Here is a 12,077-nt window from a genome sequence, read left to right as displayed (position 1 = left end):
AGTCACTGTTGGTTTTAATACTTCATTTGTAGTATTAAACATCAGTTTTGTCAATTTTAGTGTGTGGCTGTTAAAACGGACAGATGCATTATAGGCTTCACAGCATTCCCTATTTATTCAAATGTTATGTGTTATGCAGCCAATATAGTTAAAACTGTAACTTAACAGTTAATATTAATGAATCAATCACTGGTTGCTTCAGTTTCCTGCATTTCATAAATAATAAATAGAGCAGGTCCATTCGCCTGATGGTTAAGAACTTAGGTTTATTGATTTATAATAAAAAAATAAGTGAATCTGTAAGAATTTAACAAAAAGTTATAATGTAACAAGTATGAGTAAACTGGCACACCAAAGCTCCAAAAGGTAGAAAAATATTTATAGCAAATTTTCACCACAAGTAAAGTTATGAGCTATGTGACACTTCATCAGAAATATTCTGTGCAAATAATTGTGGTCTATTAATTGTCTTTGGAAGACTATCCTAGGTTAGTGAAGGGTGATGACCCAGGACAGGCATTTACCTTATACCTTTGGAAAGCGGGGTTCCTAGTATGCAAGTCCCAGACTGCCTGTGTGTGTGTGTGTGTGTGTGTGTGTGTGTGTGTGTGTGTGTGTGTTTGAATGTGAGTGAGAGCTTGTGGTCAGAGGTAAAGTAGAGGACACTTTCTGCCAACAGCAATCTACCTGCAGATCGCATCTAGACTGAACTTATAGAACCAGACTTAACACTGACTCCCTTCCTGTTCACCTTTCAGTCTCTCTCTGTTACTCTTACAGACCTCTCACATTTCATTTGAGCCCTCAAGATTTTCCGACCCTGGCATTTACATAATTTGGTTTAAACAATGTTTTTAAATGTTTAATTGACATAAATAAATACAAATAACAATAATTATGTTACAGCTTAAAAACAACTACTTGACAATAATGTTTGCTTGTTCTGTGGGAATGTGTTCTAATAGCAGAAAAGCCTTTGTTGACATATGCAAATAAAGTTCAGTGTAGTGCATATAAAATATATGCATCACAGACGAACCCAAAAGCACAAAAAAACAGGTTCTTTGCTGGTAAGAAAGCAAGTCCCTTTTTTCTTTCATTTTTTTTCTTTGCTGTTTTTAAATTACAAATCATCTTCATGTTAGTCAACAGTCTTCATCCCATATCACTTTTGAATAAACGTATAACACCTCTGTATAAAACAAAAAAAAGAGGTTCTGATGAAATTCACATAGTTTTTGGATTCCAAATATGTAAGTGCAGAGAGGCAGTGTAGTTGTCCATTATGATGCTGTCCACCAGGAAGTTTAGGCTTTTGTTACTTGGTTAAGCAGTGCTGTATTCAATTAAACAGCTTATTTACAGGAAATTTACAGTAAATGTTCAATTCACTCCAGCGCGTTTCTTCAGACAGATGTGATGGGGACGCTCTTTTACTCTCTCTACTCCTCATCATTAACTTCTTAACACAGTTTTTCTTTCTCTGTCTTTGTTCTAAAAGAAAAGAAAACAAAGTGATCAGCAAATGAGTAGCCTGAAGGTTAAAGGGTCTTTATACATCTTGTACATCCATTTATTTTACAGACACATAAAAACAATTATCTCATTAGATTTTTAAACACATTAGAACCCTGATGAGCAGTTGAACTCTGACCGGCATTACCAACATCTGAACCGTAATCAGAACCATCTCTCAGATAGATCTCATTTGGGGAATCTGGGAATCTTACCATACTGTCATACAGTTTTTTTTTTTAAACATTAAAAAGTTTTTAAAAAAACTTTTTCTGAGAGAGAAATTAATCTTCAGTTTGACTGATAACAGCAAAATAAGTGCTTTCAGCTGATAAAACAAAGTCTTTTAAATGTTTCCCATTGGACACTGACAAATTGCAAGTTTGAGTTCATCAGCTCTCATTAATTAATAAATAAATAATCCTCTGTGGCCCATTGAATATGGCCATATTATTTCAGCAATAGTGTATGAAATACTAGATGAAAGGATGAATCTGGAGTGTTTTCATTAAACTGTGGTGTTTAAGGGGTCTGTTCAGGATTAGCCGTCGTAATGATGATGAGGGTGTTGAAGGCTTTGGTGGAACTCAGGACATACGTGGACTGTGCAGGAAGACATTCAGGTTGTCAGGGGAATAGACCAGATGTTTCTAGTCCACTACACAAATACAGCAGATGCATAGCAGCCTGCGTAGAGTGTGTTCATGTCATTTGGTATACCACTCTTTGAAAGTTTTGTCTAGAGCTAAATGAACCACTTGTTTTCATCACAGAAACTCGTGGTAGATGTTAAAGTCAGAACAAGCATATTAAGGGTTTCGCCAAGTTTCAGTGACAAAGTGATCTGTATTTATGATCTGATGACATGACATCAAGAAATTATGCTAATGTACGCTCAAACAGCTGATGCATAAATATCTACTTATCTGTCAATTGCACACTCAGGACGTTTCATTTTATCAGTCAATATAACATTATGATAAATGGGATTTTAAAGAGATAGTTCACCCAACAATGAACATTCTGTCATCATTTAGTCTTCCTCATGTCGTTCAAAACTTTTATGACTCTCTTTTGTAGAACACAAAAGGTGATATTTAGAAAAATTATATATATTCTTTTTTCATACAGTACAATAAAAGTCAATGGGATCCAATGTTGTTTTGGACCCCATTGACTTTTATAGTTTAGACAAAAACAAATGAAGTATTGTTCAAAATATCTGTTCCATAGAAGAAAGAAAGTCTAAAGTCTGAACTATCCCACTAAATTTCAGATAAAGTTTTGAATGACATGAATCAATAACAGTGCACTGACCTTTAACCTCTGATTTGTCACAAAATAATAACTTTATTATTAAACACCTAATTTCTAAGATTTGACTGTTCTTTAAATGTCAGTCAGATCTGATCTTTAACCAACAATTACGTTCCATCAAGCTACTCACCAGCCGTCTCTGGTTACTGAGGCAGAAGGTGCAGATCTGTCTGGGCTGAGAGTTTTCTGAGTCCGGGCTGGGAGTCAAGCTCTTTGGAAGGTTGTGAAGACGATGATACAAGGCTTCAGAGCTGCTAAGACAAGGCTGGCCATCTCCACACTCCTCTCCAACCAGCAGCACGTTCCCTAGGTGCGAGATGTAGCTGGAGGCCAACCGCAGCGTCTCAATCTTGGACAGCTTCCTGTCGGCCGGTTCAGTAGGTATCAGCGTCCTCAGAGCAGTGAATGCTGTGTTCACACTGTTCGTGCGATCCCGCTCTCGAGCATTTGCAGTGTTCCGCTGGCGGATCTCGACAATCTGAGAACGAAGCTCATTGGGAGCCGCTACCGGTTGGCAGCCATACCTCTGTTTACGAGCACCTAACTTAAATGTGCCATAGCTGCGGCTGGCCATACGGAAGGACTTGTCGTCAGATCCAGAACCTTCACTGCCATTGTCGTCGTCCTCGGAGTGCATGCTGATCTCAGAGCACAAGAAATGGCCTGGGGTTGGTCGCACCATCGCAAAAGACATGCTCAGCACCTTACAGGACTTCTAGACTTTGCTCTTTGTCCTTGCACAGAAATCTCTGTTGAACCGTTCTATTTTGCCCAAACACAAGAGTGAACTCAATCCCTATTTCTAATCGTACACCCCCAGCATGTTGCAAAGCTTCTGTAACCAGTCCTGCTTAAGGCTCCAACCAATCCAGCGATGCTTGATCAAGTCACTTGTGACTCACTCATTCATCAGAACTGCCCTTCTTTCCACTGTCATCAGTTATTTGGGCTAACAGCATGCCAAGCCACCTCCCAGACTTTGTATGTTCATGTGTGTAAATGAGTTTGTGAGCTCCAGATCCTTCAGTTCCATGTGTGATTTCAGCTGAGTGTTTCCTTATGCCTTGGATTTATAGTCAGGGGGTGTGGCTGGGGTCCACTCTCCCTTTAACCACTGTAAATGTGAAATCCAGTGAGCAAGCAGGAGGAATGAGAGAATATGTGAACTCTTTCTCTTTCTCCCTCTGTCTCTTTCACTCCACATGATTTTTTTTTAAAAAGGTGACCCTGAAATGCTTCCCCTGAAGATTCATCTCTGTGATAGATTGGTTCATTTCTTTCAGAGCATTACTTGTTTTATTTTATTTCTTTCACACTGAAATTTCAATTCAATCCATTAACTTTTCATTTTTTTCTACGCCCTCTCACTCGGTCAAAAATTTGAATTCTCAGAGCCAGATGCTCCGAACCTAAATACAGCTAGTTTGTAGACTTTAGGCCAGATCATCTTGCCTTTGGCACCACAGTCACAGGAGGCCTAACAAATGATTGCACAGTTGCTGAGGGGTAATATCACAGGATATTATGCAACATTCATAATACAAATTCTTCATAATTCATAATATTGGTTCTTGTGTATGGAGATTTTCCACTAGCAGCTCTAGTGCTGATTAAACAGGAAGTGCCCTGGGCTGGGGAGAGTTTGGACTGTAAGCATATAATGACGCTCATAATGGTTGAGTGGAGGTGATGGGTGGATTGGTTGTTTGAAAAGCTGTATGACAGTCATGGGCAAACTGACATTTTCATTTGCCATTCTTGTCAAACATTGCCAAAAATTGTGTGTTCATTATCTAAACATTTTTCAACCATTATAGGATCTTAATGCACTTACATTTTGAGCTATATATGTAAATTTTGAAAACTGAAAATGTAGCTTTTGAAAACTCAATGTGCAAAGGAATTTAACATGCTGAAAATAATGAGGCAGAGTTAGCAATTGCTCAGTAAGGGATTGAGCATGAACTTATTTTTAATCATCTTTTTAAACTGTTGTATTTTCATACTAATTTCTGTTTTGAAACAAGATGGAATGTTTTAGAATGAGACAAACCAAGTAAAACCACAAAATATTATTTATTAAGTACATTGTTGTTTAATATGTGATTTTTAAAATGTATTTATTGCAGTTGTTTCCCAAAATGTTGTCACTTCCTAGATGATAATACTATTTTGTACCTGGCTTTTATTAATAATTCACAAGAAAACACATTTGATTAAAAACGTTTGGTTAGACAAAAAATGGCATTTTAAATGTAGAGTTTAGTATACATTTTCCTGTCCTCATTCAAATATACATATACATAACCAGAATTACTCATTTAGATGAAAGAAATAATAATGAAGGCTTGTGTCATCAGTGTGAACAAACTTGCATAAGCTCATTGCATTAATGCTGTGTATTCTGATCTGAACATCTGATTATCGTTACTTTCTGTGGAACATCTGTGGTAAATCGTCATCCCAGTATTAAGTGCCCCTCTCTTTGTGCCCTATGTAGTTCTTCTGGCATTGCTTGGAAAGTGTCAAAATCCATCACTAATCCTTTGCTCAAGACTGCAGATGGTCGTTATGGATGTCTTCTGGATGTACGTCCAGTCAACTATCGGGAGACTCCGCTGTCTAGCCATAGTTGGGGACAGGCCAGCAGGCAGCAGCCACGCCTGACAGGACAGGGTCTCCGCAGCTGGCTCGTTTAGTGTAAGAGGAGATGGATTTAGAGGTGGAGGGAGAGAGAGAGAGAGGGAAAGAGAGACCCTATCAGCTGTCTCATTTTAACGTGCATATCACTTTACATGTCCCTCAATAGGTCTAATGAATTGTGACCTCATCAGTTAGATGTATAGACTGGGGCAGTTTCTGTAAAATGGGGCAATGCTTAAATGCTTACCTGCTTACAGCAGGTCATGCAAGCTCAACCCCTCAGTTGAAATAAGACAAATAATTTGGCATCTCTCCACTGCTCGCTGGTAATTGCCTTTCTTGTGGCCTTGCCTCTGGCTTCCAACCCCTCTATTTCAGGAGCAGAAATGAAGTCACTCTTCACTGAAATTCCATGCCATAATCGTCCCATTCCTCAGAAGCCAAAGAATTCAGACGGTAAAGCAGGTCAGTGGGGTTTTGAGATGGGGGAAAAAAACAAACATTTAGAATCTTCTGGAATACTTTCCCCTATAGAGCTTTTCTAACAGATCTTACCCTACAGAATCCTGATCAGATATTGAAAATATAATATAATATAATATAATGTAATGTAATAATGAAATAAAAATATTTTATAAAAAAAAAAAAAATGGTTTTGTTGTTAAGTTGAATTTATAAATTCTCTATAGGTTTATATATCTAACATTACTGTAATAGTGAGTACAAAAATCGATTTAATACAAACTTAATCATTTCCAGAGAATATTTTAATAGAGAACTTCTGTACATAATAATATAAAAGCCAGTTATTTCATTTGGCAGACAATATGTCTGTTTTCAATATTTTTTTTCTCACAAATATAAATTGGTCTTTATGCTTCAAATTATACGGCTGCCTGTACAGTATACATTAGTCAGGGGGAGGGGGTAAGGTTTGCAAAGAGATCATCGTATTTGGAGGTCTGTGGACCCCTGGCGTCATCTTGTGTGACAGGTTTCCCCTCAAACCCCATTAGTCAACAGGCATTTTCTCACACACTGGAGTGTGTCACTCAGAATAAGTCATTACAAGTGAACTGTGATACATGTTGCTTTACTCACACCATGTAACCCAAAGAAGGAGTGGAACTCGTGGTGTGGCTAGCACTGGAAGGGGGGTAAGTCAAGGCCTAATCTTTGAAGTTTGCCTTGTAAAGCAGACAGCTGGTGAGGGAAATCCCACTGTGGCTCTTCAGCCTGGGCTTGTAAAATGCACCTCCGCCCTTTGTAACTGGAGCCCTGGGACTAACCTGTGGCCTCGCTAACAATGGCTCACTGCTAATTTAGTGACTCTTTTTAAATTCAAAGCGTTCTCCACTTTGTTCACTCTTCATTGTGGGAACACTTCATATATCTGCTCCAGGTGCCACACTAGAACCTAATCTTAAAACATCTGCTCGTCATCTAGGATGCAACCACTTCACCAATTTGTAACTTCACTTTTTTTATTTTTTTTTATTTTAGTGAATAAATTTGTATTATTATTATACAAAAAAATTTTTAACTATACAAAGGTGTTTCAGGAAATGTATTTAAAATATACTATTTTTACATTATTTAACATTAGAGTTACGGGGTTTACAGTGGGGAAAACTTATTTTAAATTGTGTGTGTTTATAAAATTGGTTTATACATAGAAAAACTTTCTATATAATCATATATATGCTATTAATTAATAGCTAACAGCTAATAATTAAGAGTTAATGATTAATGACTTAATAATAATAGAAAGATATTTTCATTATCGATGATGCACCTAAAAATAAGTTTTCATTGGTACAGTATTTTTTAGTGGTTCAGAAATGTTCTTGAAATGTGTTCTGATCATGAATAATCAGATTATAATCAGATTTTGCGGGCTTTAGTAAAGAAAAATCACACATTTACAGGCGCAAGTACTTCTAAAGGGGGTGGCTAGCTTGGCAGGAAATTTGCAATTTGCAGCTATTATTTTTTATTAATGGTGATTACTCAGCGACATTGGCAATTCCTGTTCGACCAAGGCAGAATGTCAAGAGTGCAAAAGGTCACATATGTTTTCATTACAACATTTTCCAGCATGGACCATGAAATATGTTCATTACACTGCACATTATGTTTGAAGTATGTGCATTACATAACGGCATGCATCAGAGAAAGCTCTGAGGAATATATGAGTAACAGTGGGTGTGTACAGCCTTTACTATCTATCCTCAGCATTTGTCTTTCATCTAAATTCCAATCGAATTAGATGCATAATATAACGTAACTGAAATATAAGCCATCATTATACATAAAAGTGAATGACCATGCTTTTTATATTACACTTGCTTAGCTCACTAGCAGCCAGAAACACACAGACATCTCAAACATATCTGAACGGAAATAGACCTTAAATGGAAACTGGAGTTTTTCCGTTGCATCTCATTCCATCATGGACTGTTTCCAACACTGTTTCATCTCCATCAACATTGCACACCCCACTTTGCTGCTTGTGGTCATTTGTAATGTAAGCAGTAGCTAACTGGCTGCTTATATCATCCATTTGCAGTGAGACCAATTTTTTTTTTTTTTTTTTTTTTTGGCTGTACGGTCCTGTTAATGTATAGATAAGGTCCCAAAAACCAGTCATCCATTTTGGGTGTTGGTGAGTACACGCAGATGGATTTTTAGAATAAATATTTGCTGGAAACTCTCAGGGCTCCATTATGTATGGTGTAAAAAATTGAGTATAATGTACAATTGTGTCTGCTTTATCCTCAAGCGCTGCTGGCTCGGTTATTTCTTTTCTTTATAGTGTTTGGGAAAAATTTTTGATAGAGTTAGTGGCCAGATCAGAAATAATATGAAAATGCTTATTGCAGGCCATAAAGTGTTCAAATGATTTACAGAATGGCCTCAGTAAATTTGGCGTTGAAACTTACAGCGAAATGTCAATAAAATGTATGAACTTTCAGATGTACTTTTTGAAGCCTAACAGGAAGTTTTTGCTATTCGTTTATGATGGTGCTTTAGCACATTTGGTCATGCGGTCTATTCATAATTTAAACTGATTCCTGTGTTTGCAGTGTTCGAAGGGTCCTTAGGACATATGCTTGTCATTATCCATTGAGGAATAGCTCTGAGTGAGCGTAAGGGAAATCCACAAGGCATATATCAGTCATAGATTGGCGGATCATTTGCCCTCACACATCTTTTTTTCAAAACGTACATTCTCAATAGCATCCAAAAACAAATAATTGTGGTCACTCCGCCATCTGAAATGAGTTGCCAGATTGCCCTCTTAATACTGCCTCATTTCAGATGAATTTGAGTTATGCCTGAAACCGGCTGGAGACAGAGAGGGGATATCAGCACTTCATCAGCGCCACAAAAAAACTTTCTGTAAAAGAGTTTCATCAGTACTGGACACGTCATCATGGGATGATAATGGATGTATCATTGATGAATAGTTTCATAGATGAAACTTTTTTTTTTCCGCCATTCAAGTAAATGGGAGCTGTACTTGAATTAATGGAAATAGCTGCCTGGAGATCCCAAAGATGGCTGCAAAGTGGACTGACTGAAACTGGAAATGGTCTGGGTTTCTGAAGTGTTTTTAAAGAGGTGAGTGACACAGAACATATATAAAAAAAAATGGCTTCCCACATCCTCACTTATCTCACATTATCTGGATACCACATTCATCATTTAGATTATTCATGATTATTTAGAAAGTTTTCATTTCATAACTATTTATTTTACTGAGATGTAAATTGCTTATTTAGATGTGCAGTTTTTCCTGAAGGTGGCTTGGAATGTTGCCTTGTTGATTTAACCTTTGCCCGGAAACGGTCTTTCAAGAGTATAATGAATAAATTCAGCTGAAATGTCCTCACGGCAGCCTGCAGAGATTACAAATCACACAAATGTGTTTGTAATGGCTGTAAAATAGAAAATAAATGCAGGGAAAGTGCAGCTTACAGCTCAAATCCTCTGAACGCTTGATGAAATGCAATAAATTATGGCCGAAAAACCCTGCTTCTCTCTGTACTGGAACTTGACAAATATTTGTATTCTTATTTCTTATTTAAGCATTGCTTGGCTATCTTTGAATGAAGAAGAGGAGTTTTAGGACTGAACTGAGAATGTTTCAAGACTTTTAATTTCTACAACATCCACTCAGGGGCTGATTACTTCTCTTCCAAGCCTTTCCATGCTGCCCTCAGGAGTGATCTCTATGCTTGGTATATTCTTCATGGCGTAAGATGTTTCACTTACAGCAACACTACGTTTTCATGGGCCTGCCAGAATCCAAAATTAAAGAGTATTTTTTTTCTGCTTTCCCTCAGAACAGCAACCATACTGATGTAATCTATCAGTTTTAGACTAAAGTCAAAATCAAATCAAACTATTTTTATCTTGTGATCTAATATGCAACTGTGGTGTAGTTCCTTTACTGTATATCCTAGGATTTTCACTTCTACCAATTGTATTTAGTCTTCAAAGTTGTGCTTATTTGTGAAGATTATTATTATTATTATCAGATTTTCACCAACAATATGTTTTGATTCAATTCGCATATTTATTGTCATAATGCACATTTTCCATCTCGTCTAATCACTGACAAAATCGAAAACCCTTTGTTAACAAACTTTCTTGTCTGTAATTTCATGACAAGATTACCAGTGCTTGTGGCTTGCAGAGAGTTTGTAAGTTTGGAATATATTTCCAGCTGTCAATTTTACTCTGAAGTCATGAGCTAAGTGGCCTCAGAGCCTTTCAAGGCTCCGGTTCTGTGACTGTGGATATGCTTAGTTTCATTCACCGAGCCGATGCTAGACCTGACAGAGGATGGAGGGTCTTCCAGCCAGTGAAATGCGCTTCTGCCACTTTTGTCTACTATGCTCATAAAGTTCAACCATATATGCATGGACAGAGGCTCCTTGTGAAAAACAAGATGGCCATGCAGAGCTTTGCCAAGAGAAACATAAGTAGACAGAAAAGCATGCTCAAGCCTGGAGAATATTCTTCTCCTCGTGGCAGATCCATCATTTTTGAGTTCCACATGGTTTGTGTCTGAAATGTTAAGCAGTGTATTATAATGTGTTGGGTTTGTGGAGTTTGTTTAACCTTTCTTCTTTCTCTCTAAACCTGATACGTTCTTTATTGCTAATTTACTTGTCTGATACGATCTATTTCTTACATTTTATGAGTTGGAGTTATAACGCAACTTTAGCAAGCAATGCAACACAAAAATAGTTATTAAAATAATTTGTGAGAATTCAGAATGTTATATTTATAACACAGTGTTACTATCAATAAAGATTATTTGCGGTGTTCATTCACATTTATGCAGAGAATTTGAAGATACAGAATGTTCTGTTTGAGCCCACATACATATACATGTGGTTTTGATGTCAGCAAGATTCAGTATCACTCAAAATGTATTATGCTGAATAATTTAGATGCATGGAAATGCAAACTCTCAGCCAAAACCGTTTTCCGTCTTTTTTTTTTCCCACTCAAGTATGTTGTTGTAGATAGTAATATTTGACTTGGCTTTACACAATGGCAAAACCCAATGTAACACCTTCTGCTTCAGAAAAGCACGTTATGTGATTCAGAAGTGAGATTTAACAGTGACTGGTTGCATGTGTATTCTGACATTTAATAAACTGTCATAATGAAGTGGAGGTCCATAAGGCTTACATTTTCCCTGATACCAAACATAAAATGTTTGATTTTATTATTGAAAGTTCTCTTTATGAGATATGGCTTGAATAAACTCTGTTTTTCTTCTGTTTCCTTTCTTTCAGATGAGTGATTTTATTTTTTTATTTTATTTTTTTGCAGATCTCAAATACCACCAGTGTTCCAGGATTATGGGCCTCTTTTAAGGTGCGGTTTATTATTAAATTGATTATTTTGGACTTGATATGATGTTAGCTGATGAATATACTCTCTATCTATGGAGGGAAGTCTAAAGGATTTTTTATTCCATGTAAATAAAATAATTACCTTAGGAAATAATGTTGAACTGAGCATGAGGATGAAGCTGTGATTTCTCACATTCACTTCACTTGGAGAAATATAAGAAGAGATTTGTTACAAAGTCAAAGTATAAAAGCACTACTGTAAGAGCAGGTGCTGTAGTGTTTCCTGTGTAATTCATTTTCTTAAGAGGATACCCACTCGAGCCACTTTAGCTGTCAAAAACTGACCATGGCAGCCGTAGTAAAGCAGTTCTTCCTGCTTCCTTTCCTTGATTACCCTTTTCTCTCTCTCTTCACCTCCTTCATAACCGTACTTTGATTTATCCTTCCCTCATTCTCAGGCATCAGCTGTGTATTGACCTTCAGCACAACAGGAAACCCCCAGAGTGCCGTGAGCCAGAAAGCCAGAGTCCTCAGCTGGAAAGCACTTACAGGGATAGTTAACCCAAAATGAAATGAAAAATTCTGTCATTATTTACTCACCATCATGCTTTCTTTCCTCTCTGCAAAAACAAAATTTGAAGTTTAGCAGAATGTCTGAGCTGCTGTCTTCCATACTACATAAAGAGCAAGAAAGTTCCATAAAATTATCACAAAATTAGTCAGTGT

The 12,077-nt window shown here is 37.1% G+C and overlaps 1 protein-coding gene and 1 long non-coding RNA gene across 2 annotated transcripts; one reads left to right on the top strand and one right to left on the bottom strand.

The window, feature by feature from the left end:
- Positions 1–1,111: 1,111 nt before the first annotated feature.
- On the bottom strand, positions 1,112–3,857 carry LOC132103666 (basic helix-loop-helix transcription factor scleraxis-like). The gene is made up of 2 exons (XM_059508764.1): positions 2,963–3,857; positions 1,112–1,494 (listed from the first exon to the last, which is right to left on the bottom strand). Exons 1-2 carry the CDS (start codon positions 3,524–3,526, stop codon positions 1,456–1,458), a joined length of 603 nt encoding a protein of 200 aa, XP_059364747.1. The 5' UTR covers positions 3,527–3,857; the 3' UTR covers positions 1,112–1,455.
- Positions 3,858–5,776: 1,919 nt separating this feature from the next.
- On the top strand, positions 5,777–11,210 carry LOC132103665 (uncharacterized). Its single transcript, XR_009423430.1, has 3 exons — positions 5,777–5,940; positions 8,983–9,099; positions 9,568–11,210. It is a non-coding gene; the product is annotated as an uncharacterized LOC132103665 (long non-coding RNA).
- Positions 11,211–12,077: the final 867 nt, after the last annotated feature.

The sequence above is a fragment of the Carassius carassius genome, chromosome 24, assembly GCF_963082965.1.
Source record: "Carassius carassius chromosome 24, fCarCar2.1, whole genome shotgun sequence".
NCBI lineage: Eukaryota > Metazoa > Chordata > Actinopteri > Cypriniformes > Cyprinidae > Carassius > Carassius carassius.
The sequence above is the reverse complement of the archived record's forward strand: the minus strand, read 5'-3'. Positions and strand labels throughout refer to the sequence as shown.